General features: G+C 41.8%; 1 protein-coding gene across 16 annotated transcripts in view; it reads left to right on the top strand.

Annotated features, from left to right (window-relative positions):
* Nucleotides 1-321: 321 nt before the first annotated feature.
* MYCBP2 (MYC binding protein 2) overlaps nucleotides 322-26,170 on the top strand; it is a 200,961-nt gene continuing 175,112 nt past the window's right edge. For all 16 annotated transcript variants that reach the window (XM_054209207.1, XM_054209561.1, XM_054210085.1 and 13 more), the window contains exon 1: nucleotides 322-1,058. In XM_054209207.1, coding sequence (XP_054065182.1) covers nucleotides 772-1,058 — 287 coding nt within the window. In that variant the 5' untranslated portion in view covers nucleotides 322-771. The remainder of the gene's footprint in view (nucleotides 1,059-26,170) is intronic.

Here is a 26,170-nt window from a genome sequence, read left to right as displayed (position 1 = left end):
TGTGCTCAATCCCGCTGTCCGTGTCACCCGCAACGGTGTTAAACGGTACCGGTCCCTGAGGAACGCCACTCCTCACCTAAATAAAGCATACCAGACAGACAGACACCCACCCTCAACAGTGTATAAGCGAGGACCTACAGGCCCGCAAAGTCGGGGTACGACCCTAGGACCTTCCGCGGGCCCCGCCGCCTGAGCGCAGCAGGTGCGGACCCCGCTCGGCCCCGGATTTCCCGGGGGGGTGGGGGGAAGGGGGGAAGAGGCGGGACCGGTCGGCGCATGCGCCTGGCGGCTGGGCTGGCGGCGGGAGGGAGGCGGGGCCGGGGCGGCTGCGCGGAGCGAGGGCGGTGGCGCCGCCGCCGCCGCTGAGGAGAAACTCCGGAGGGGGAGCGGCAGCCGCCGGCCCCCCGCCCCTGTTAGCGGGAAGAGGGGAGCGAAGCGGCCAGGCCACCCCCTCACCTACCCCTCATACCCCGCCCCGTCCCGGAGGCTACACGGTCCCGCCCAGAGCGCGGCGGCCGGCGCTGCGCCCAGCGGCGGAGGGCGAGGGGCGGGCGGGCAGCTGGGGGCCCCGAGGCGCCGCTTGAGGGGAGAAGAGGGGTGTTCCCGCACCCCCCAGCCCCGGCCCGGGTGGATGAGCGGCCTCCGTGGAGGCGGCGGCGGCTTTTGCGGCCTCTCCATGGCTGGGCCCCGGCGGTGAAGGCAGCGGGAGCCGCCTGTGTCCGCGTCGCGCCGGGAGGCAGCGCAGCCACCAGGGGGCGGGCGGGGAGGGGGATGAGCGCCGCAGCCGCCGCCTCCTCTGCGGGAGCCGCCGTCGCCGCCTGCACCGGGGCCGAGGGCGGCTTCTTCTTTCCTAGCGGCTCCGGTCCGGCGGGGCCCATGGGGCCCGAAGAGGGCTCAGCCGGTGGGCTGGGAGGCCTGCCCGGCGCCCTGGCGCCGCCGTCGCTGGGCTGCCGGAGCCGCTACCAGCTGCTGCTCTCCGGGAAGGCCCTGGCCGACAGATACCGGAAGATTTATACGGCGGCGCTGAGCGACCGGGAGCTGGGGAGCCACCCGGGCAGGTAACGAGCACCGAGCCTCCTCCCTCCCGGGACAGAGGGGCAGCCACCCCCTCCCATCGCCGGCTGGGAGCGGCCCTTCCCCCGGCGGCTCCTCTTCACCCCCGGGCCCCGTGTGGTGCACCTTCCTCCCGGCGGCGGCACGCTTCTCCTCCGCCGGCCGCCGCCCTCCCCATCCTCGACCCCCTTGTCGGGCAGCCCGGTTGCCCCCCGCCACCTCCGTCGTGTGCCCTTCCCCCCCACCCCGAGGGACGGAGGGGGCGGTGATGTAACCCGGCGGCCGCCCAGGTGCCGCCCGGGCCCTGCCGCTGAGCTTGGCCGGCGTTACCGTGCAGATGGCGCTGCCACCTCCCCTTCCCGGGGAGCTGGTGGGGGGGAGTTACCTGTCCCCGCTCCCCTCCCCCAGCGCGGGGGCCGGGGGCTCCGGCACGCCCTTGCGGCGGAGGGGAGAGGGGTTTCCTCACGCCCTTGCGGCGGGGGATGGAGGGGTTTCCTCACGGTGTCCATGTTTGAGACGTCGGGCGGACCTGGCTCCGGCCGGGGCCTGTCGTGCCGCCGAAACGAGCAGAGAACCCCCCGTGGTCTCGGCCGGGGGCACCCACGGGTGCCCAGCGAGCGAAGGCCCCCGCTGCCTTGCCGCCTTGTCGGAGCAGCCTTTTAGCTGCCCTGCCTTATTTTTTTCCCTTCCGCCTTCGGTAATCGCCTTGTCGGCGGCCTCGGTGTCTGCAGGGGGCTGCGCCCTAGGCAGCGGTTTCCAGGGGGAGTCGGGGAGGGGTTGGGGGTGGGGTGGTGCGGGCGGTTCCTGAGCCCCCGGTTCCCGGAGGAAGGATGGTGCCCCTCGGGGCTGCCTTTCCCGAGGCCGGTCCTGCCTAGCCGGCTCTCGGCCTGGGCAGGGTGCCTGTTGCTCCTGCCGCTTGTCGCCCTGGGGTGCCTCGCCGCCCTCCCCCCCTCCCTCCCTCCCCCCCGAGCCCTGGTGTCCGCAGGCCGTCTGATAGACGGGGCGGAGGGCGGCGATGAGGGGCGGCGGGTGTCGGGCATTACCCCCCGCCCCGGCCCTGACGGACCCTCCTGGGGCGGCGGAGGCGAGGGCGGTGTGTCCGGCCGGAGTCCCGGTGTGAGTGGGGCGAGGGGCGGGCTCCCGCCGTGGTTCCCCGGGCTGTCCCCATTGTTTCCCTCCGGAGGTGGCCGAGGATGGGGATGACAAGAAAGCGGCACCTTTCCCGTGTTTCTCAGCCTTAATCTGCGGTGTGGGTGGCCCAGTCGTGAGGAGAGCTTTGAGTCACCCTTGTTTTAAGTTGGTGAACGGTTGTAAAGCACTAGGTGGTTGGCTGCTTCGGTTTGGGTGGTGGTTTTTCTTTTTTTCAGTCTGACTGGGAACAGCAGGGCATGTTTCCCTCCACAGACAGGCTGCGCCTAGGAGTGGTATAAACGTAAGAAACTATAAGAATAACATAACTTTCCCAATTTGCTGATGGGAAGTGCTGGAAATGTGGACTGTTAGACCTGGCATTTGACACCTTTGCAATTATTGAGTTATTTTCATATGGCAAGGAAACTATAGTTCCTTTTTTCCCCCCACATAGGCCTGTGAGAGTTGGTTTTTTTTACCCATATATTCCTTAGTTCAGTGCTCATGCTTTTTCCTTTAAATCTTCTCTTCCTACTTCTGAGCTTTTTATCCTGGGACTGCAAGTGCTAAGGGTAAGGAAACTACTAAATGTAAGGAAATCAGCTGTGAGATTGCTCCATGGTGTTTGGATACTTGCCTGAATTTTGCCTTAACGTGTCTGTATTTTTTTAAAGCTGTAGTTTTGAATTCGTTGTGGCCTCCACGTTTTTTTTGTTTTAGCGTAAGTCAGCTGGTATCTCTTGTACTTACTACTGTAGAAAATACTAGCCTTAGGTGAGTGTAAACAATGGGGTTTTTAAATTTACATTCTTAAAATAATTACATTTAATTCCAAGATACCAGAGATTGCATTCTTTTGTGTTCTATTTCTTGTTAGCAGATCCTTATGAGAATGCCAGTTAAAAGAAACAGTGACATTTGCAGTTACTGGGTGTCTTTATTCTTAAAGGCTAGATTTAGTCAGATATCTGGGCTCGATGGTGTCATCTTAGAGCAAATCAAATAAGGCAGTGCAGAGGAAACAGGTTATATTAGGCTATTGGCAAGTAAATGACAGCTAGTTAACACTGATGAGTACAGCCAATGTGTATAGTAGGACTTTTGAGAGGAGGAATATTTAATAATCGGCTAGTTGCCCGCTATCTCTTTGTATTCATCTCCAACATCTTGTGTATCAGACTGATGGTAGCCAAGGTACTGCTCATCATCTCCGTCCTTTATCCATACTAGTGTCAATATAGTCCAGTTTAAGGTTTGAGAACATCAGCCACCTGGTAGTCTTAAACAGAAATGGTCAAAAATGCCTTTTCACAAAAAAGGTAACAATCCAAAACGTTTTCTAAAGAGGTGCTTTGAAGTAATTTGTGACTGCATCTAGTTGCTACAGTAGTTAACAGTGCCAGATAAATTAATTGGAAGTTAAGATAACATAGCTTATAACAAGAGTCTTAACTTGATTTTTATCTGTGTGGAAAATCTGAAGCCTTTTAATCTGCCAATAAGAGTGTTTGTGACAAGAAAAATATCTTGGAGTACCTTAAAAAGACTAAATAAATTGGCTTATGAACATTAATAAAATTCTTTCTGTGCTCCGAGAAGGCTAATTTGAAGAATGATAGTGCAACCTGCGTGTAATATGGCGATGTAGAATTTTTGCTTGAACTCTACAAAATTGTATGCTGCACTTCACATGGTGTGACCAGCTCCTGCCTCAGTGAGTGCTTTTATTCCAAACCTGAACTTTAATGTTTATGAAGAACTAGAAAGCAGCATGAAAATACTTGTGTGTAGACATGGAAACTAAACATTGTGGAGATTATCTGAAAGTCACAAGTAAGATTAATTTCATATTTGCAAGGTGTTTGTGCTCGTTGTTATCTGAAAGTGATGAATGTCACGTGTTGAGTAGGATGCAGTAATTGGCTTTGAAACAGAACTAGCAGTGCTTTGCATTTCCTCACGTGATACTGGCTGCGGTGTCATGAACACTTTGGTCTCCAAAGGAGAAGGTTCGGTCGCTGTGCTTGTTCCCCCTGCCACGTTGACGTAATTATTTATATAGTCTCTTGCAGTAACATATTAGAGACTCGCTCTGGGTTAAAATTAACTTGGCAAAAATGGTTTGTTGTAATCCAGTCTAATTCCCCGATCTGGCTCACCTTGTAGTTGTGCTTGTGACAGCATGAGGTGAAGGTTTGCACAAAGATCTCTGTACAGAGCAGCAGGAGCAGAGAAACTGCTGGTTTTGTCACTAGTGCCAGCCTAATAATTTTATGAAAGAAAAAAGTATCTGATGCTGCAACTTAACGTACAACCATCTTTGCTCACATAATAATGTTAAGAATCAGTTACGGTACTGCTAGCAGTGGGAAACTTACTTGGCAAGTCAAGATTGGGTTGGAAGATAAATCTACTCTGTGCTTAATTTGTAGTCTCTGCTTTGTGGCTACTGAAATACATGACAATGTGTAGTAATGGCACAATGTCTAATGTAGCCATGAAAGTCTGTAAAATGCTAGTAGGAAGCATGAGCCTCTTCAGAGGGCAAATAAAAACTTCATGTTGAGTGTTGTTCCATAAGCTCGGTTCTGAGTGGATGAAACTGGAAGTCTGCTCTCTGTTACTGAAGTAATGTAAGTTGTTAACTGCTTTCAGTGCTGAAGCTTTGTATGTGCAAAGTAAGGTAGTTTAAAAGTATTTCTAATTTTTCACATTTTTGCTGTCTTCAGTTACATGGTTTTTCTGTTGTATAACTTAATTCTAGCACACATCCCTATCCAGCTGAATTGCTGCTGTTATCTCTCGTGCGTCTCAGGGTTTTCCCTAAACTGTCAGTCCCTTTACTCTTTGTGTTTTTTTTTTTTTTTTATTTTAACCTATGTATGTACTACCAGAAGTATCAGATAGGCTCAGTGTGTTCTTTGAGGCTTTTTGTCAAATATGGGTAGCTATACAAATTTGTAATGGCTTTAGTGTGTCCCGTTTTGTAATGAAAATGTTCACTACGTAATTTTGACTAACTTGAAATTTTAGTATTACAATGACAATGTACTTTAAAATGGCAGTAATTTCATACTCATGTCAAATTGTTTTTCGTGTTTTGCAGTTTATCAACTGATGTTTACCAAAAAGTTCATAATATCTTTTTTGTGTGTGGGTGTGTCTGTAGGACGTTAACTCAGCAACAGTAAAAGTAACATCATTCAGATCCAAGAATAATTTCTGAATAGGTTCTTCTTCTTTGGTTCCATTTGCACTTTAAATTACTTGTGAGGTCTGTGTCTGGATTTCTGTAGTGACATTAGGTATCAGAGATGCAGCAGTATGTACTGAATGATATTCAATATTGAAAATTTCTTATGTTTTGTACTAAAGGGAGACACTTTACTGAGCTTGTCAGGTGCTTCATTTGTTTGCTGCATAAAGTTCAGTAGAAACATTCTATCCATTAGTTTAAAAACATTAATCATTTGAAAATGCAAATACTTTCTGGGGGTTACTTTTTTTGTTCATTATTTTGTAGGTAAAATTGCCTCTTTTTACTTGGATCCTTCAGAGGAAAAAACCTTCTGTTTGTATGGTGGGGACAAAATGTCCAAACAAATCTAATATTGTGAAGTGGCTTGACTGAGATCAAGGAAAACTTCAGTGATGACTGGAATGTGAGATTGCTACTATTAGCCAGAAATCAGATGGCTGGCTTTTTTTATCCATTTTGTCTGAAGAAGAGGCAGTCGACTTTCTTTCATTTCATGGTGATTCTTTCTATTGGATGATAAAAGAAATTTTTGGGAGTAGGCCAGCTCATCCACACTCATAGCTGTAAATGATACGTTATCTGGGCAAAGTTGATCATTAGGTTAGTCTTCAGGCTTTTCAAAGTTGACACAAAGTCTTCCCATATGCCCCTTCTTATGTAATAATAAGTAATAATAATAAGTAATGCAATGCTTATTTGGCCCTTTGATGTTTTAAGTATATATTTTTCAAAACTTCTTGGTGAAACACCACTGAAACACTTCACCCCTTTGCACTGCCAAATTACTCAAGAATTCGTAGAAACCACGTTTAGTAAATTTAGATATGTGAAATTTGAGTTAATTTGATTGTCGGTACACCGGAATGCCTTAATTTCTTCAGATCTAAAACCTTTACAAAAGCTGTAAGTTGCTTTTTGTTTGGGACTTGATGCTTTTAACAACTGAAATTATAATTGCAAAGTTTGGAAGCATTCATTTGATTGAAAAAATAAAGGTTATACATAAAGACTAATAAAATGATAGTGGTGTTTCTTGTGAAATATTATGCATTCCATATTACATTTTCATGCTTATTCCTGTAAAAAGACTTGCTTTATAAATCCCTGCCAACTGAAGTCCCCTTCCCTTCCCTTCCCTTCCCTTCCCTTCCCTTCCCTTCCCTTCCCTTCCCTTCCCTTCCCTTCCCTTCCCTTCCCTTCCCTTCCCTTCCCTTCCCTTCCCTTCCCTTCCCTTCCCTTCCCTTCCCTTCCCTTCCCTTCCCTTCCCTTCCCTTCCCTTCCCTTCCCTTCCCTTCCCTAAATTTTATTTAATTGGAAAATTGATGTGCTGTTAAGTCTTGCATTAAGCTAACCTGTGTGTTAGAAAAGCTATTAAGAGTTGCTGCCAGCTGTAGGCTTTTTAGCTGTAATATAGTAATGTTCTAATACTAGATTATGCTATTGGTTAATAGGTTAACTAAAACTGTGTGTTTTTACTTGTCTTTTTCACCTTATATTCTGATAAGAAAAACAGTTTTACATAGTAGTTCTTTTAAAAATACTGTAGCAGTTGCTTAGTCTAACAGTGTTTGTATTTGTGCAGTGCTAGTGTAGAAAACATAATAATGGAAGCTGGAAAGAAGCTAATAGTAATGTTATGTTGAGCAGCTTAGGATACTTATTTTATGTATATATATAAAAAAATAATGTATCCTAATTTATATAAAAGATTTGAAAAATTAAAAAACCTGGAATACATAAGAATATTCAGGTTTTGTGGGTTGATAGAAATGCATTTCCTTTTCACAAAAATTGAGGCTGAAAGAGCCTCAGAAGTGTAGTGATGCTAAAAGGGCACCTTTTGTCTTTTGTAGTTGTGCGTCCTTCTGATTCTTGTTTTAGAAGGGAATTGTGTAGTTTGGAGAGGAATAAGTGCATGTGATAGAATCCCATTGTGTGATATTTTCTCTTTGTTTTTTTTTTTTTTTCCCTGTGTTGTATGTTTTAGACTACAAAATAACACTATGTGAAGCCTTTTGCTTTTCAGTTAAAAGTTCAATTATAGGCCAAACTGGAATTGCACAGAAGTTACAAAAAATTGTTAAGCTATTTTTTGTTAGCTACAAGAGTGTGCTTATGTGAGAGTGTGTCGAGTAGCAGCAGCTATGGTGTTTATACTGTTAAATAGTGACATTCTGAATGTTCACCTGTGGAGATGATTGACATGTTCTCCAGTCAGTTAATTTGTTACTGCATCATTTGTATTGGGTACCTAACTATTTAGCTGTAATATTTCAGTCATTATTGCTTATGCCTTTTTAGTGTTCATATGGTAATTGTCTCAGGAATTGACTTTTTGGTAAGGTTAGTAATAATGACAGCAGATTATCACCTTTCTTTCAATTCCCATTACCTGCTCTTGGGTTTTGACATTCTGGTAGATGCTTTTCAAACATAGGTAAGGCCTTGTGTAACTTTCCTTTATTGCTGTATTAATTCTTGATGTTTGGTGATTTCTTTATGTTGTTTACACCTTTGTGGATCTTGGCTGCTCAGCCGTGTTCCAAAATACCGTACTTAATGTGTTTTAAACTTTTACAATAATTTATCCTTTCTGAATGTCGGGTTGGGGATTACTGATGAGAATATTTGTGGGGACAAATAGGTTGTAGGTGTTGGTATCTATACAATGACAAAATTCTTAACAATGGCAACAGGTCTGGCTCAAGTTTTAGCATTATAATTTTAGTAATTAAATCCATGTGAGGTCATTGCATGAATTTTCGGTGGAGTGGGTCCTGGGAATAATGAAATCTCTTCCACTTCAAACCGGCAGACGTCGCCTGAATATTCTGCTGAAGTTAACAAGAATTGAGACTTTTCATATGCAAGCATAAGTAAAACTCTGAAGTTGGACATGAGAGGCATCAGCGTATTAGATTTCCAATGATTGTGGTTTATTCTGCTTAATATTTTAACCAGTGACTGATTTTTTTTTTCTAATTTATTTCACAGTAGCTACAGCTGGAAATTCTAGGAATAATCAAAGAGTTATTTTTGCTTAACTGAAATTGGACTTTGCTTCCATTTTTTTAAGGGGATGTGAGTTCTGTTGGCAATTTTCATATAAAGTCTGATTTCCTGTTCTCGGTAATCTTTAGACTTTCTAATCTGTGTGTCCTGGGATTTTTAGACCTACTGATTTGAAACCATCTGTGTATATATTCTATTTTATATTTCCTTTTATGTTGTTGGTTTGTGGTCGGTTTTTTTGGTGTGTTTTTTTTTTTTTTTTTTTTTTTTTAAACTGAGAGGAAATGCTAGTTAAAGTTTACCCTGTCCGCTCTGGCATGCGGATGGTCTGTTAGATGGCAAATATAAGCAGTTAAAGTTAGTCTGGAGCTAGAGCAATTTAAGTTGTTACAGTTCCTCACTGCTAGCTATGTTAAATGTAGTAAGTGTGCTTCCTGCATTCTTAACTTGATGTTGAATTTGTGCTTCTGCTATCTTAACCGTCAGTTGTGGGGGTTTGGTTTTGGTTTTCCTCCCATATTATGATCTTCCTCCTGGCCAAAATGTTTCTTTAGTAAATTCTTTTCCTGACATATGACTAGATATGTTTCACCAAAGCCATAATTTAAAGACTATTTATGCCTTTATAGGAAACACATATGACACATCAGTAATAGTCTTTGGTACTGAAGTACTTCATGCAAATTGTTTTCCACATCCTCTGTTTACTTTGGAAACTTGATCCCTTTCAGCATCTCTTAAATCCGCGGTTGCATTTTTGTCTTTGTCTTTCTTACCTTGCTTGCCATAAACACTGCTTCACACTGAGGTGCTGATTGGAATAGTAGTCTTGTAATTAACTAAAGTTTTTATATTGTAAATATAGTTTTTTGCAGCTAATCTTTCCCCGTGATCTTTCACAGCCAATTCCTAACACTGTGCCCCTCCAAAGGACGAATACTACAGATTGGCGGAGGAGAATGGGTTCCTTGTGCCATAAGTGGCTACACTAAGGTGTATGGGTTTTGTACATTTAGATTGAATGTTTCATATGTTATGAAGCATACTAATATGCTTTTTTCTTTAGTAACAATTATTTCATAGTAAATAGCATGTTATAGCTCACTGCCTCCCTTCAGACTTGATGAATGTGTTGATGGACTTAATTAGTTTTTATTGTTATAACTGAATGATACATCTTTCTTTGCATGTAGTATATGTATGACTACTTTGGCCTGAAAATACTGTGAGGATTTTTCTTTTCTTTTGTTATTAACTTAATAATTCTAAATCTATACCAGTTGTATACCTTAGAAAATAAACAAATTCAGCTTCCTTGTGCCCACATAAAACTGGAGCCCTGTGGTTAGATTAGTGCCATTCCTTATTTTCATTTTCTTCCCTTAACTTTCCTTGATTTGTGTTCCCAAGCATAATTGTCTGTTTGAGCTGAAATTTTTGTACTTTTGGAAAATACTTTATGGATTCCATGAAAGGGTGTTCTGGTTTAACCTGAGCAGGCAGCTAAGCACCACACAGCTGCTCACCTGCCCTGCAGTGGGATGGGTTAGATGGTTGGAGGGCTAAAAATGTGAGATCTCGCAGACCGTTTAATAGGTAAAGCAAAAGCTGTGTGCACAAACAAAGCAAAATAAGGAACTAATTAACTACTTCCCATCATCAGGCCGATGTTTAGCCATCTCCGGGAAGGCAGGACTGCATCGTGCATAATGGTTACTTGGGAGAACAAGGCCCATCAACTGTGAATGTTCCCTCCTTCTTTCCTGCAGTTTTTGTTGTTGAGAATGACATCATAACGCATGGGATATCCCCTTCATGAGTTGGGGTCAGCTGTCCCAGCTGTGTCCCTTCTCAACTCCTTGTGCACCCCCAGCCTATTCTTGGGGCGGTGTGAGAAAAAGAAAAGGTCTTGTTGTAAGCACTGTTCAGCAACACCTAGAGCACACGTGTGTTATCAACACTGTTTCCATCGCAAATCCAAAGCATATAAGCTACTCTGAATAAAATTAACTTTATCCTAGCCAAAGACAATAAAAAGAGAAAGTAAGATAAGGTCAAAAAGTATAAGCCTGTTGTTCGTAGTTTAAATTCATTAGAATAATTTAAACTGCTACTGAAAAATTTTATAAGTTTGCAAATGAAAATAGTTGGAAGCCTCTTCTCTAACTTACGCTGTGCTGCCATAGGATATAGATTATTTTGGTCATGATCTCTTGTCAGTCTGGAAAAATGTCTAGCCAAGTGTTTTAACCTTAAGACGGTTAACTCTTTGTTTTCTTTCTCCAGTGTTCTCCTTGTTGCAGTTGATTGATAACATCACTCATCTTTTTCTATTGCTGAGCCTTTAAGCCAGCAACTGTCTTTACACAGACCTGTAGCCAGTCATTTACATTACATTGAGATGAGCTTGTTCTTAAATAAATACCTTACTCTCCTGTTTGTGTGATTTCAGCCTCTTCTTTCTTATTTTGATTATTTCACCATAAGTTATGTGTATTGCTACTTATGACTCACCTCTTATTTGGTTTTACCTTTCCTTTCTCTCCCACAAGCCAATGCATTATTCTAACAGATGTGCTTATATGTTTTCATTACACTTGTATGTTTTCAGAGTAGTCATGTGTCTATTCCATTTCTATTCAATCGTCTATCCCATTTTATTTCTAGAATATACTGTTACACAAGGTAGATCATTGACAGCTGTAAACTGATGAGTTTTCAGTTGTTTGCATTAGGTGGGTGCATCTTCTGCTATTCAGTGAACACAATGTAGAATTTATTTGGTTTACTTGCGGTAATAATCACTCTAAGGATGTTATACTGTTATTGACCACTGGGAATGTGCTTTTTCTTAATCAGTACAGTTCTTCCTGAATTTCATGGAGCATCTTCCCTAAAATAAAATTCTGCTGGTATGATTCTAGCAAGATAGCTTTGTATGCACTTTCGTTTTGGTGATTGCGTTTAGATAGGAAAGTGGCCAAAAGTGCAGATATTGTCATCTTTGCTATGGGTGAATGACTTTTTTTATAAAAAAAAAAATAGAGTCATAAAAATATTTGTTAAGGGCAGGAGATAGATAAATACTTCTCTCTGCACAACTTGAGGTAGAATATTTTCCTTGCATGTGTTCTTACAGATCTAATTTCATAGATAACATTGTAGCAAATAAAGAAAAATCAGATGATTACAGAAAAGAAACTATAACTGTCAGTGGTTGTACTAAGAGACCCTTCTGTTTGTGTGGAGAACGCTTTGTAGGGGTGCTTTCTTGTATGTTCTCTTTGTTTATATGAGATAGATTTATGCCATTATAGAGGCCTCTTCAGTTATAAAAGGGATCCAGATACTGTTTTGTACTTTTGCACTTCTTTGTGTTTAAATGAAAATCAGATAAAAAAACCAAACGAGCTAGTTGTTTAAAAAGTTAATGTCATAGGAAAGATAATATATGTTAATGTCACAGGCTTGAAAAATAGTTCTGAGTTGTGGAACTGAAGTAACAATTAAAACAATGTGAAATTTCAGCACGCAAACAGTAGCACATTGAAGTCCTAACTGAACAGTCAAGCAGCAAGATGGCCTTTTTCCTTTGGATCAGTGTGTGCAGGGAGGAGTTCCAGACCATAGTAAAGTGTCTGTTAGTCTTACCCATCTTCCAGATGTTTGGTGTCTTAACTGTATGAAGCTCTGTATTCCTCCCCAGGCAGTGTTCTCTCACATCCATCAGTCTCCTCTTGTTTTGAGTTTTCTTAACCTTTTCTTTTCAGCTGCCTTAGAAGCCCAGTGTAGCCTGTCCTACTAGTCAGCTTCTGTTTTCACAGAATCTTCAGAGTTGGAAAGGACCTCTAGAGATCATCTAGTCCAACTCCTCTGCTAAAGCAGGATTGCCTAGAGCACATTACTCAGGACTGCATCCAGGCGGGTCTTGAACGTCTCCAGAGAAGGGGACTCCACAACCTCCCTGGGCAGCCTGTTCCAGTGCTCTGTCACCCTCACTGTAAAGAAGTTTTTCTGTGTGTTTGAACGGAACTTCCTATGTTCCAACGTGTGCCCGTTGCCCCTCGTCCTATCACTGGGAACCATTGAAAAGAGTCTGTCACCATCCTCCTTCAACCCACCCTTTAGATACTTGTATGCCATAATAAGGTCTCCCCTCAGCCTTTTCTTCTCCAGGCTAAAGAGCCCCAGCTCTTTCAGCCTTTCCTCATAAGGGAGATGCTCCAGTCCCTCAGTCATCTTGGTTGCCCTACGCTGGACTCGCTCCAGCAGTTCTCTGTCCCTCTTGAACTGGGGGGCCCAAAACTGGACGCAGTATTCCAGTTGTGGCCTCACCAGTGCAGAGTAGAGGGGGAGAATGACCTCCCTCGACCTACTGGCCACACTCTTCCGTATGCAGCCCAGGATTCCATTGGCCTTTTTGGCAACAAGGGCACATTGTTGGCTCATGGATAATTTACTGTCTACTTTTCCTCTAAGCCCATCTTAATTGGATTGCGGTTGATGTTCCTTACCCTGATTTACGGATTTAGGTGACAGGATTTTAAATGATTTTTCCATTTGTAGATATAGTGCTTAAGCCCTGACTTTCCTTTTATATTGGCATGGATGAAAATTCACATCAGAATGCTTGATTAATAATGCAAAGAAGATAGCGTATAAGTTGGTAATGGTTTGGAGAGCATACGCACGGCTGTTAGAATGACAGTTGAGGTATTGTCCACCTTACCAAAAAATTGGAGTTCCTCAAGTGTTAGACGTTAGGCTTGCTAAATGAAGATGATAGCAATAATTTTAAATATTTGAGGTCATCTGAGGATACTATTGTAATTGACAATGAAAAAATACCAAACTTCTTATTTGGGGGAAAAATTGATTGTCCTCTCTAAAGTTGTTTTGAGATCTGCCTATCATTCTGAGCAGTTTTCCTCTTCAATGATTCTCACTGCTGAGTTAATTAAAAAAATCTGTAGCCCTTGATGAAAAATAATAGTACTCTCGGTAGTTTTCAGTAATGGTAGGTAGCCTACAGATAACCTTCAGGGCAGGGAGAGCAGTGGATGTTCTTTACCTCAACTTGAGTAAGGCTTTTGACACTATTTCCCATAGCACATCTTTGCTGACAAAGTACGGGTTAGATAAGAGAACAGCAAAGTAGATAAAGAACTGTGTGAATGTCTGAGGTTTGTGATCAGTGACACAAAGTCCAGCTGGAGGCAAGCCATCGATAGTGTACCCTAGGAGTTGATACTGGGTCCAATACTGTTTAGCATCTTCATTAATGACCTGGATGCTGGGACAGAGTGCACCCCCAGCAAGTTCGTGGGCAGTACAAAACTGGGAGGAATTGCTCATACATCCCATAGTTGTGTTACCATTCACAGGCACGTGGACAGGATGGAGAACTGGGTTGAGAGGAATCTCATGAAGTGCAACAAGGGGAAATGCAGAATCCTGTATCAGGGGAGGAATAACCCCAGGGGGTCTGACCACCTGGAAGGCAGCTCTGCAGAGAATTAGGTTGGCATACTGGTGGACCACAAGCTGATGGTGAGCCAGCTTGACTGCCGTGGCAAACAATGCAGGCAACCTTCTGGACTGGTTTAGGAAGAGTGCTGCCAACAGGTTGAAGGAGGTGCTCTCTGCTCAGCACTCGTGAGGCTGCGTCTGGAGTGCTGAGTTCTGGGCTTCCTAGTACAAGAGAAAGACAGACATACTGTAGAGAGTCCAGTGCAGGGTCACAAAGGTCATTAAGGGTCTGGAGCATTTCTTCCATGAGGAAAGGCTGAGAGAGCTCTGACTGTTCACCTTGGAGAAGGCTCAGGGCAGATCTTATCAATGCAGGTGGGGAATGAAGAAGAGGGAGACAAACTCTTCTCAGTAGTGCTCATGGACAGGACAAAAGGCAATGGGCACAAATTACAAATACTGAAATTCCATCTGAACACAAACATGTCTTTACTGTAAGCATGGTCAAGCACTGGAACAGGTTGTTCAGGGAAGTTGTGAAGTCTCTATCCTTGGAGACACTCAAAATCCAACTGCGTGTGGTACTAGGCGATCTACTGTGGCTGGCCCTGCTTGAGCAGGGGGTTCACAGAATCAGTCAGAGAACTACATAATTCCAAACAATTACAGGTTGGAAGGGACTTCTGGAAGTTGTCTGGTCCCCCTTTCTGCTCAAGCAGGGTATCCTAGAGCTTGTGTCCCAGGACTGCATCCAGAAGACTTTTGAATGTCACGAAGGATGGAAACTCCACAACCACTCTGGGCAACCCTCACAGCATAAAAAGGTGTCTCAAAGAGGTCCATACTAACCTGGATGATTCCATGATTTTTTTAATTCCTAGGAAAATAGACCATGAAGAGAAGGGATCTGTATGAGGTTTACCTATATTTTCTGACAGGAGGTGTCACAGGAAGCAAATACATGGAATGCTGAACAATCAGTTTTTACAGCAAAGCTGTGTTGCAAGATGTGGTCACCATGTTACTGGAAGCATGTACTGAACCTCCGAACTATCGCTCAACAGAAGTAAAGGAAATATGAGGGGAACTGAAAAGGTAGCAACAGTTGCAGTTTTAAATAAGTTAAAGCTACATATTTGTCCTAACATTCGTGTAGGAAGAGGTGCATGGTAACAAGATCTAAATGTAAGTCTTTTCTTACTTAGAGTAGTTTTAAGATGCTTCAAGGTCTTTTGTGTATTAGAGCCTTGCTGGGGTAGTGGGTGGTTGTTTAGTGGCAATTAGTCCCCAGTTTAGGGATATTACTCCAAAAATCCTAGCTTTCTTCTGCAACCTGTCTTCCACTTTTTTATTTTCTTGGGTTGTTTTTTTTTTTGCTAGCAGATATCATATTCAAACTCCTAATGTATCACAACAGGCAAAAATACTGTCTGCAAGACAACTGCCATGCAAGTGAGCTACTTTGGCTGTGATTTTGCCAGAAGCAGTAACTTATTCTTCCTACCCTGCCTGCAACTGTGCAATGAGGGAAGGGAAGGTCAAGCAACTGCTTCATGGAGGTATTTGTGATGAAATAGTTCACAGAGCAAGTGTTCCCATCAGAGTTATTCTAAAACCCAGGGATACTAACCAGTGGCTGCTGAATTTGTTTGCAAAAGGTGTTTTGTCTAAAGAGTTCCGTAGATTTTGTTGCCAAGTTACAGTGAAAGGATTTAGATGAGTGTATTTATTTCTTCCAAAATGTACGTTCTTGGATTTTTTTTCTATTTCTATTTGTGATTTGTAAGGTAAAACTTTGAGTCAGTTTGTGATGGAAGTATATGATGTAATATATATTCTGTATGCACATGTGAGTTTCATAAAGCTTGCTAATACTTAGTTTTTCATTACACTGAGAGAGTTTATGTGTATTTATATAGTACATATTTGTGTGCCAGGTTTCAGTTTGTATATGTGTATTTTGGTCCCTGTCAATGATATTATGGCAAGTCCTTTTGGAAACTTGACAGGTATTGCTGTAAGTGATATGAAAAATAAAGCATTAAAAAGCTTTTGAAATTATTGTTTGTAAGCAGACCTTTTGTTTGTCAAGACAAGAACAGATTGGTGTTTTTTGTGTGGCGTTTATTTTCCTTCTTTATTTTTGCAGTCTACTGACACTGTCCGTATGCGTGAAAGTGTGTTGGATGTTTCAGTGGTAGAAAGAGTGATTAGCTGTGGCTACTTAGTCATCAAAGGGAGGTATCTGTAAAGGCAAAAAGTAAAACGTGGAAAGCCTTAGGAAAGTTCAGTTGTTGGGTACTTTAGGGGAAACTCTAAACATGATAGCACATATGCTGGGTCCGGTTGACTCGAACCACTTTCACACTAATCGGTAGATTTGTGTTGGAGGGAGTTAAGATGGAGTAACCCGCAAGCGAGCTAAGAATTAGGAGTGAAGTGTAGATTGCACGTAGTACTTGAGCCATTTTCTAAGTATCTCTCATTTAACAGTTAGAGATGTAGTTTTAAAGCACCTAAGTGACACATTCTCTATGCCAACTTTGTAGAAGGCATATAGCATTTTGATTTTGCAAAGTTATTTACTTTGTGTTGCTTTATGGGGCCTGTTGTAAGGCAGTTTCTCATTGTAGAGACTTAGTATTTTTGGCAGCTGAAATAACAGTAGTGCAGAGATCGCATTGAAGTTGGAGAAATCAAAGGAGATTTTCATTGGAAGGACCCTTAATGCTTAGCTAAATATGGGAGGTTTTGTACATGGAGGCTCTTAAGAGAAATAGTTGCTTTCAAGTGGAATTAAGGCTGATGAAGATTGTACCTTCAGTAAATGCGAGGGCGTACCAAAATAGAGAGTATGAAAGACAAGCAGCAACTTTGATATGTTTTACAACAATATTCAGTGTTTGCATTTTGTCACTGGTATCTCTTTATCTCCTTGCCGACATCCAAACTCCACATATTTTTCTTGCTGTTTCATTCCCTGGTCATAAAACACTTTTTACGCTTATTTATTGATTAGTCCACTAAAGCTCTGCCCACTTTGTTTTGTTTCATATCATTGTCAACTCCCTCACCTGAGCCGTTGCTTGTTTGTCCCGAACTTTTATTGAACTTTCTCTTCGCGTTTGTTTTTACTTTGGCTGTATGTTTGCCAGATGCTTTTCAGTTGTTAACAGCAAGTCTGGATGTGCTGTAAAATAAAATTAAAAAGCACCTTATTTATTGCAATAAGGTAGGAAATATGGTTGCACAATTTTGAGATCTCTTCAGATCTTCTGATCAGCTTTGAGAACCTTTTTTCTTTATTATTCCCTTTCCTATATTTTGAAGCCCTTATAGTTGAACTTGTGTAGCAACAAGACAGTGAATAGTAAGTTTCCTGCTGACAAGTGTACTGGTATTTATCAGCTGTGGTTCTCTGTTATTGTATTTGATATTAAGATGCCTTGAAGCTAGATTACAAATTAACAGCTGTTTCGGAGTGCTTTGGAGGATGAAGTAAATGGCATGGGAGATAGGGAAGCCCAGCAGAGGCAGTGATTCCTTTAATGTCTCTCCATAACGGCTCTGCCCTTCATCTGTGTGATCACATCAGATAGATTATCTGCTTACAGAAGCTAAGGAAAAAAAAAATAAATCTTAAAATGCACGTTGTTGTAGTTCATCAGAAGAGTACCTCCATGGCTGAAAACTCTGATGCAGATCTGATAGAAAAAATAGCTCTGCTATTTGTTAGAACAAATATCAATCAGTGATGAAGGCACAGATAGAGAAAGAACAGGCTAGAAAGTAGTTAGGTATTTTCACAATTACAATGAAATTCCCCCTTACAGTGGTTGGAAAAGCTGTCTGAGGCAATTTCAGAGCTATTGAGAATTACCTTGGAGAATTCATAGAAGATATATAAGGTTCTAGAAGACTAGTATAAAGCAAGTTGATAAACAGTGCCTCACTGAAAAATGGATAAGGAAGGACTCGAAGTACTCTACGACGGTTTCTGTTGACTACATTTCTAAAAGTACTGGAAAAATTATATAAATGAAGGTGATAAATTAGACACAAAATGCGTTTATGGTGAGCCCTGTCTGGAAAATTTAATATTTAGCCACTATTGAGTTGTCTAAAAGTAATTTTTCAAAAAAATTGGAAAAATAACTTTAAAATATGGGAAATAATTATGGATAATACGGAAAACAATTAGTATTTCACCAAAAGAGATCTTGATTTTAAATGCTAAGCTTGTTCTAAAATCAGGTGATGATTGAGTTTGGACCCAGTGCCATTGTAGTGTGTTCTTCAACTCAGAGCTTGCTCTGAACTGAACCAGATGTTAGAGTATCTCGTTACAGCAGATCAATTATGAGTATACCAGAGCTCTAAGTGGGCCTGCACCAAGAAGCATGTGCTGACCTTTAAGGAGATGCAAGTGAGAAAAGCTTCTGTTGCCCCTGTCATCTCATTGGCTGGACTGTAGCCTTCCTCAAGAGGAATTTTTGGGTGTGTTGCCTTCCACCTGTCAATTTGGCCACCCAATGCAAGGTGGGTTTAAAACTACCCAGAAGACCAGCCTGGAGAGGTGGTGGGGAATGGCTGGCTGTCAAGGGGGAAGCATGTGAGAAGAGGTAGGTAGTAGCACTTGTTCTGCATCTGGATCTGTCCTAGGTCCTGAACTGATCAGTGTCATCACTGACGTTTCAGTGTTGGAATTGAAATAGTAGGTGCAAAAGCTCATAGAGAATGCAAAGCTGGGAAACATTACAGGTATACTGAAAGTAATAACCTCAACAAATGCTTAGCATCAAGAAAAAAAAAAATAGTCTGTAAGCACAAATTTAGAAATGACAGTGAATAAAAGGTTAGGTAGAAGTTCCTCATGACAGGTTCTACACATTGTATAGAATTATAAAGTGAATGTGATTCATCAGTGTCGTGCTGTTGGAGTGTTTCTCCCTGTTTTTTTTCTTGCCCCCCCCCCCCCCCCAAAATGCATGAGAGATTCCTTTGGGTAGGATACCTGAAGCAATTCTTGACCATTTCTTTGCACTTCAGGACTCCGGGACTTATTTTGTCTCTTTCTTTTTTTTTTTTTTTGGTTTTGTTGTTTTCTCAGCGAGAAGGACTAGTTGCAAGTGTGAAAGAAGAGTGAAATTAGATGTCTTGTGGTTTAGGCTGAAGGAACTGAGACTGCTTAATTGACAGATGACTTATTTCTACTCAGACTTGAAATAAATTCAAGCTAGCCATGGAAAAAGAGGAAAATGATTTTTCTACAATAAAGACGTAAAAAAAAAAATCATTTGTCATAATGACAATTTGGAAAAGACCTCACAAAGAGCTAGCTTTCTAGTAGGTTCTAGTAGGAGTACTTAGGACATGGTGGAAATGTGATTGTTGGCAGTGTGTAATATCTCCACAGGGAAAACAGCTGCGAAGAATGAAGTGAAATTTGACTATTCCCGTGCTGGATCAGAGAATGGGAAGACTGACCTTTTGGGGTCCTCTGCAGACACTGTTTTCAGTGATTCTAGAGTACCTTCCATTTGTCGAACTGTATTTTTAGATTGCCTGGGGACGTGCACAAGTTTTCTGTACTGGAGTTTGGAAAAGTCTTGTTAAAGATTCTGTATACGGTGTCCACATTGATTCATCTGCACAGAGAAATGCTTGATTGTTGCATGTAAGCATGTTTTTTCTCGTGCACTTCTTAGTATACCCTTAGGCATTGGTTATATCCAAAAAAGTGTGGATCAATTCAACTGAGTGGCTTGTCTTAATACAGATGTATATTTTAAGTGTGGTGGAGTGGTTTTTATCCCTTGTTCTCGTGTTAACCTTTGCATAGTATTGTAGGTTTGATTATGCTGACTAATTCCCATACAAGTCTGCTCTTATGCCTGAATTTGCTGTATGTTTGCTGATCCAGATAGTGAACAGATGAAAAGCTCAGTATGTCTCTACTTGGAAGCGTAATCAGAAACATGGCATGGCACCAGAAAAAATGCTAAACTCGGAATGAGAAAAAAAATCTACTCTTTCCACAATGTACAAGCAGATTTATTGTGCAGTCAAATTTTGCTTGGGTACATAAACAAACAGTGAGGATCACAGAATAGTTGAGATTGGAAGGGACCTCTGGAGACTGTCTAGTCCAACCTTCCTGCTCAAAGAAGGATCAACCAAAGCAGGATGCTCTGGATGTTGTCCAGTAGATTTTTAATATCTTCAAGCATGGAGAATCTGTAGCCTCTCAAGGTAACCTGTTCCAGTGTTTGACCACTCTTACAGTTCTTACATTTAAATGGAACTTCCTCTATTTCACTTTTTTCCCCCCATTATCTCTTGGCCTGTCACTGGATATTGCTCAGCAGAATCTGGCTTCATTGTCGTTACTCTCTCCCATCAGGTATTCATCCGCATTGAGAAAATTCCCCCTCTGCCCTATTTTCTCTTTTCCCAGCTAAACAATCTGTGCTTGCTCAGTTTCTCCTCATGTGACAGATGATCCCTCCAGTCCCTTAAGCATCTTAGTGGCCCTTCTCAGGACTCACTCTAGTAAGTGAGTCTCTCCTACTGAGGAGCCCAGAACTGGTCACGGTACTCCAGAGGTGATGTTGCTAGGGCTGTGTAGAGTGTAAGAGCTAACTCCTTCGACTTGCTGGCAATGCTTTGTGTGCCTTCTTTGCTTCAGGGGCAGTGTTACTGGCTTATGTTCAATATGTCTACCATGAGGACTCATAGGTCTTTTTCTCTAAAGCTACTTTCCAGTCAGTTGGTTGACAGTGTTACAGGTGCCTGAGGTTATTCATCCCCAGATGCAGGACTTTGCATTTCCCTTTGTTAAACTTCATGAGATTACTGATGGCCCATTTCTTCAGTCTGTTGAGGTCCCTCTGAATGGTGGCACAACCCTCTGGTTTATAAACCACTCCAAGTTTTGTACTGTCTGCAAACTGGCTTGAAGGTGCGCTCTGTCCCATGATTCACAACTCTGATCCTAGCAATTTGGCCCATTTCCAGTCCACATTTATTTAGCTTGTATGTCATCGGTCTGTGTATGGGGATGTTGTGAATGACAGTGTCAAAAGCCTTTACTAAAAGTTTAAATAAATGAAGTCCACTGCTCTTCATTCATGCACTAAGCCAGCCTTCTCATTGTAGAAGGCTACCAGGTTGATCAAGCTTGGTTTCCTCTTCATAAATTCAAGCTGACTGCTTGCTATCACCATCTTGTCCATTGTATGTTTGGATCCCTCTTGCCCTTCTTGAAGATAGGAGTGGCATTTGTTTTCTTCCAGTACTCAGGAACCTATGCTAATTGCTGTGACCTTTGAAAGGCTGAGAGTGGCCTTGCAGTATCATCAGACACTTCCCTCAGCACTTGTGGGCACATTCTGTCAGGACCCACTGACTTATTTAAATGTTCTGTGACTTGAACATCCTTCACCGAGGGTAAGTTGTCATTACTCAGACTTTCCCTGTGGTCTTGGGGACATGGCATTGCTGAAGGCTAGTTTTACCAGTAAACACGTATCTGACCCGTGTCCCTTGTGAATCATCCATACACTGCAGAAACCTCCTGCGTTGCTTGTGCCCTGCTGTGTTCTCTTCCAGCAGATACTGGGATTGTTAACATCCCCTAGAAGGACCAGGGCCTGTGAACGTGAGGTGTCTTGCAGGCCTCATCTACTTCTTCCTGATCGGACTGTCTGTAGCAGACACCCAAAACGATACTGATCATATTGGCCTGCTCTCTTATCCTAACCCTTAAGTTCTCAATTGGCTCACCATCAACTGTTTCATGTTCTGTCTGAATCACAAAAAAGACAAGGACAAACCAGTTGTTGTTCTGCAGCAGCTATGATAAATGTTTTGGTGAAGTTTGGATGTGGGAAGGTAAAGGAAAACCATCAAACTACATGGTAGAAAGTGAAAATTACTATCTTTGCTGCTTTCTTTGAAGTATAATTTATATCTCCCAGAGACCAAAAGAAAAGAGTAATGAAGTCATCGCATTTTCTGGGCAGTTGTTCTATGTTGAAACAGCTTTGTTTACTCAAAATAGTCTTTTCTTCCTCATCTCTCTTTTGTAGAAAAGTCTTTGAAAAAAAATGTGGCAATCAGAAATTGTAAGGCATTTACCCAAAAATAAAAAGCACAAAGGCATGTAGACTTATGCAAATCAAACACTACCCTGACAGTTTGCTGGGCAGAACTTAAAGTAGGTAAGATGAGGCACTGTGGCTGATGTCTAACTGCTTTGGACCAATTAATCTTCCTGTAGTCTCACTGTCTTTGTGGCAAACATGATATTCCATCATGTAGTGGCAGCCTCTGGATAATGTGTTTTGTGATTTGTAGATGCTTTGTAGCAGTAACATACCTGCACAAAGAAAGCTGCTAACCAGCACTAGTTATTATGTGGTTTCTGTACATAAAAAAATGAGTATTGCTGATCCTGCACTGTCACTCAGTATGGGGCAACTGAGGAAAACAGTGGAGGAAATGTCAGTTTGTGACTCTTCAGCCAATGTCTACTCGCATTTCACTGCCCTTTAGTAAAGTTTGTTGGCAGATTTAGAGCTTTTTAAGGAACTTGATGCTGTGATGAAAGACCCTGAGACATGATGGTGACTACATGAGTGATAACAGCTTGCAGTTGCAGGCTACTTGACAGTTTCGGCTTGGGGTTTCACTTTGGACTGTTCAGAAGCAAATGCTTGCTGCTTCTTGTCTAGCCAAATTGACCACCAGCAGCAATAATTCACCAAGGGGAGGGAACAAAAGAATTATTTGATATCACAAATCTGACAGCGTTTCATTTCACAGTCACTGAGTGGTTGTTGTCTCTTGCGAGCATTTCCACTAGCTCTTGAATGCTTAAGCTAACTGTGCAAAGTGAAGAACCTATGGGAACAAAATAATGCAGTATATTTGTCATTTGTTTGGACATAGCATGACTTTAATAGACCTCCCCTGACAACAGTATACCTCTTCCTGAAGATACTTAGCCATCAAACCAGAGAAAGCAAGTTTAGGCAAATAGACTGAGTCAAAGTCAGTTGTAAGATTTAAAAATTTTAGCAGATGCTAGCATGCGGCTTACTAAATTCACTAGTTTTAAAAAAAAAAAAATACTCAAAAATTTAATCAAAAGCAGAATGACTGGGTCTAATGCTGCAGTAGCTACCGTGACCTTTGGTAGCATATTTCAGATAGAAGCAAAGGTTTTAGGTCAGACAGCTGGTGAGTAACATTTTTTGTTATTCCTATTCTGCCTCAGCAGTGGAGACAGAATAATAATCTTTCCACTTGTAAGTGACACGTTTAGTGTAACATAAAGCCTAGAAGAGCTTATGCTGGTGTGACACTATGAAGATTAACATGGTGTTAACCCATATTGAGTAATTCAGTAACAGCACTGGGGGCGGGGATGGACGACACTCAACATATAAAGCTTCCTACTCAAATTTAAGTTTATGAATTGGAGTTCAGGACGATTGTGACTTTGAGGGAAGATTGCTCTGTTTGCATTTCCTCAGCTTTTTTTGAACTGAGTAAGAGGAGTGGTGAGACAGTGGTGAGACAGCTGAGGAGCACCCCCCCTAGTAATGCATCAAATATTGCAAATACTTGCTAATGCTGCTTCTGGTTTGAAAACAAATGAACTGAGCATGCTTTTATTTCCTTCTGCAGAACGTGCCACAAAGCTGAATAGAAGTTGCAATCATGCCATTTAACAGCTGTTTTACCTATTTTAAGTTTTCCAGCAATGGGTTGCTGCCCACCTCCTTTCCCCTCGCTTTGGTTTGAGGCAATTGTTCCGTATTCCAGGGTTGAAAATTTTAGGTCTTTGCTTTTATTCTCAACAGATTTTTCTGTGAAGGTTGTAATAACACCATTCATTCTTTCTTTGGGTCCATTTGCCACAAGTCTTTCCTTGTCAAGATGTCTTCATGTTCTGTACTCATTTGACTTGCACTTCCTTTGTGGTCCATTTCAAAACTGCTAACTTAGTCTTAAATGTTAGAATGGCTTGAAGCAGTTTGCGGAAAACCTGCCTAAGATTTGCTGATAATCAGTGTTTGGTTTGTGTGAACTAAACGGTATCAACAGCAGAGTTAAAAGTTAAAGGCTTAAGGCCTTGTGCCACTGGAAGCAGATTGTCAGCATGGAGTTTCAGGACCTTTACAAATGGCAGTTTACAGCAATTTACAATTGTTAACCAAAACCATAATTAATAATTTAGCTAAAAAATCCAACCGAGACATATCGGGTCTTGTTAATCTTCAGGCAGTGGAAGAGTCAGGCTTATAATTAACACGTGTGGTTTCCAACAGGAAATTACTCATAATCTGCTAAACGTTGTTTTTCATGAATATACTTGCCCATATTTTATCCTTTCTATCTGAATATTAAAACCTCCTAGCAAAATGATATACAGCAGTAGCACTGTGGATAATCATATATATCTTTATACGTTATATGCAGATATGTTATAAACGTATTAGAATTATGCATCATAATGATAGATTGCTCAGAACTATTTATAAAGTTAGTGTTGATGATTTTCTTATTTTTTAATTAATCACTTACTAGTTCTGAAGTTTCATTTGGTTACAGGAGCAAAGCATACTTGCCAAAAAAACCATTGGTATTTCGGTATCCTTGAGGTTTTGTTTTAAGAAAAAATAGGGAGATAAATGTGGATTTTCAACACGGCATTTCTATACCCGAATTGTTTTCATGTAGAAAATTGCTTAAGCCTAAAACTTGCTGAAGATAATGACTGTTACAGTGGAGTGACTACGAAAAGTTTATACTTGCAGCATTTTTAATGGTTGATGTATGAATGAGGAAGATCGTTAGCACCACCGCTTGGAATCTGCAAGAGGAAGTAAACCTGTTGCTGATCTTTCCTACTTGCTAATGGGAGAGAACATCGCCTAGGTATCACTGACAAATGAAGTTAGTCTGCAAAATGGTGGGGGTTTTGTCACTTTGGAAATGAGCCCAATCTTAGCAAGGGGAGGAAAAAAAAAAGGCTGAATTTTGGGGGTTTCTAGATATATACGTACACACGGAGAAATACATACAAAAATACAGGGGTTGGTCCTGTGAAATTTTTACAAGATGAAAAAGTGCTTATAATGTTTGCAGACTATAAAAAATTTGGAGACTTTGCAAGGATTTTGGCAGGCATGATTACATTTGAAATGTCTTGGCAACTTGAGTTAGTGTCCTTTTTAAAAAAAAAAAAAGCAATGCTTATCAAATTGTCTCTGCTAAGTGCAAATTGTACTGTGTTTAAAGGGCATAATTAACAGCATAACTAGATAAAGAGTATTGGAAGCTCAGATTGGAGGTTTGCAGGAAAATGTTTTCAAATTACTCTTGGTGACATAGTTCTGCCATGCCATATTGCTGTGAAGCTGCTAAATAATACCTGGAATACAGTTAGAAGTGTGACCTTGGAGGCATATGAGGCAATTCTTCTTCCTCTTCTCAATAGCAAATAATAAGTACTGTTTTCAGTTTTTGTTGATGCGGTTTACTCGTGGTATGGACTGAGATCGCCCAGAAGTCCAAAATAAGTCAGGACTTTTACACTTAGGGTAAAAGTTTCATAAAAGGTTATTTGGCTCCGGAGGAGAATGTGGAATGGGTACAGAATGGAAGGGATTGCAGTGTTCTTCGTATTTGACAGCATAAGAATAAGAATTAACTGCATTAAACTCTAATAAGGAAGAAAAAACTTGTCCAATGTAAGAATAACTAAATAGTGGACTATGGTGTTTGATTATAGAAATTTGGACACTAATGGTTGACATTTCTTCCTCCCTGCTTCTTAAATAGTTTGTATACTGTTACATATTGAAACTTGGCAGTTGAAGGAACGTTAGGGGATTACCCACGTTCTCTTTATAAGCTTTAATTTACTGGGGAGGGTGGGGGGGTTCCCCTTCACTGAATCCCTTCCCTTAACTCCAGGAAAATCGTGGTGGTTCCTTATAAGAAGAGTGATGAGCTGATTTATTCCTGCAGGAAGTGTCTTGATAAGGAGTGTACCTTCCTCTTTGTTAATAGGTAAAGATGAGAAAAGTGATGAAATTTCTAGCAGGCAGCTTTCTTGGGGATTCTCTGCAGGGGTTCTTTCTTTGGGCTTGTTTTCTGACTGGTGGCCATTGGTCGAACTGTAGTTTCCAGCTTTTGACTGCTGCACTGTGGACTTGTTACTCTTGCAGTCAG

The sequence above is a fragment of the Rissa tridactyla genome, chromosome 1 (genome assembly GCF_028500815.1).
Source record: "Rissa tridactyla isolate bRisTri1 chromosome 1, bRisTri1.patW.cur.20221130, whole genome shotgun sequence".
Taxonomy (NCBI): Eukaryota; Metazoa; Chordata; class Aves; order Charadriiformes; family Laridae; genus Rissa; species Rissa tridactyla.
Note: the sequence above shows the minus strand (reverse complement) of the source record. Positions and strands in the feature narration are given on the sequence as shown.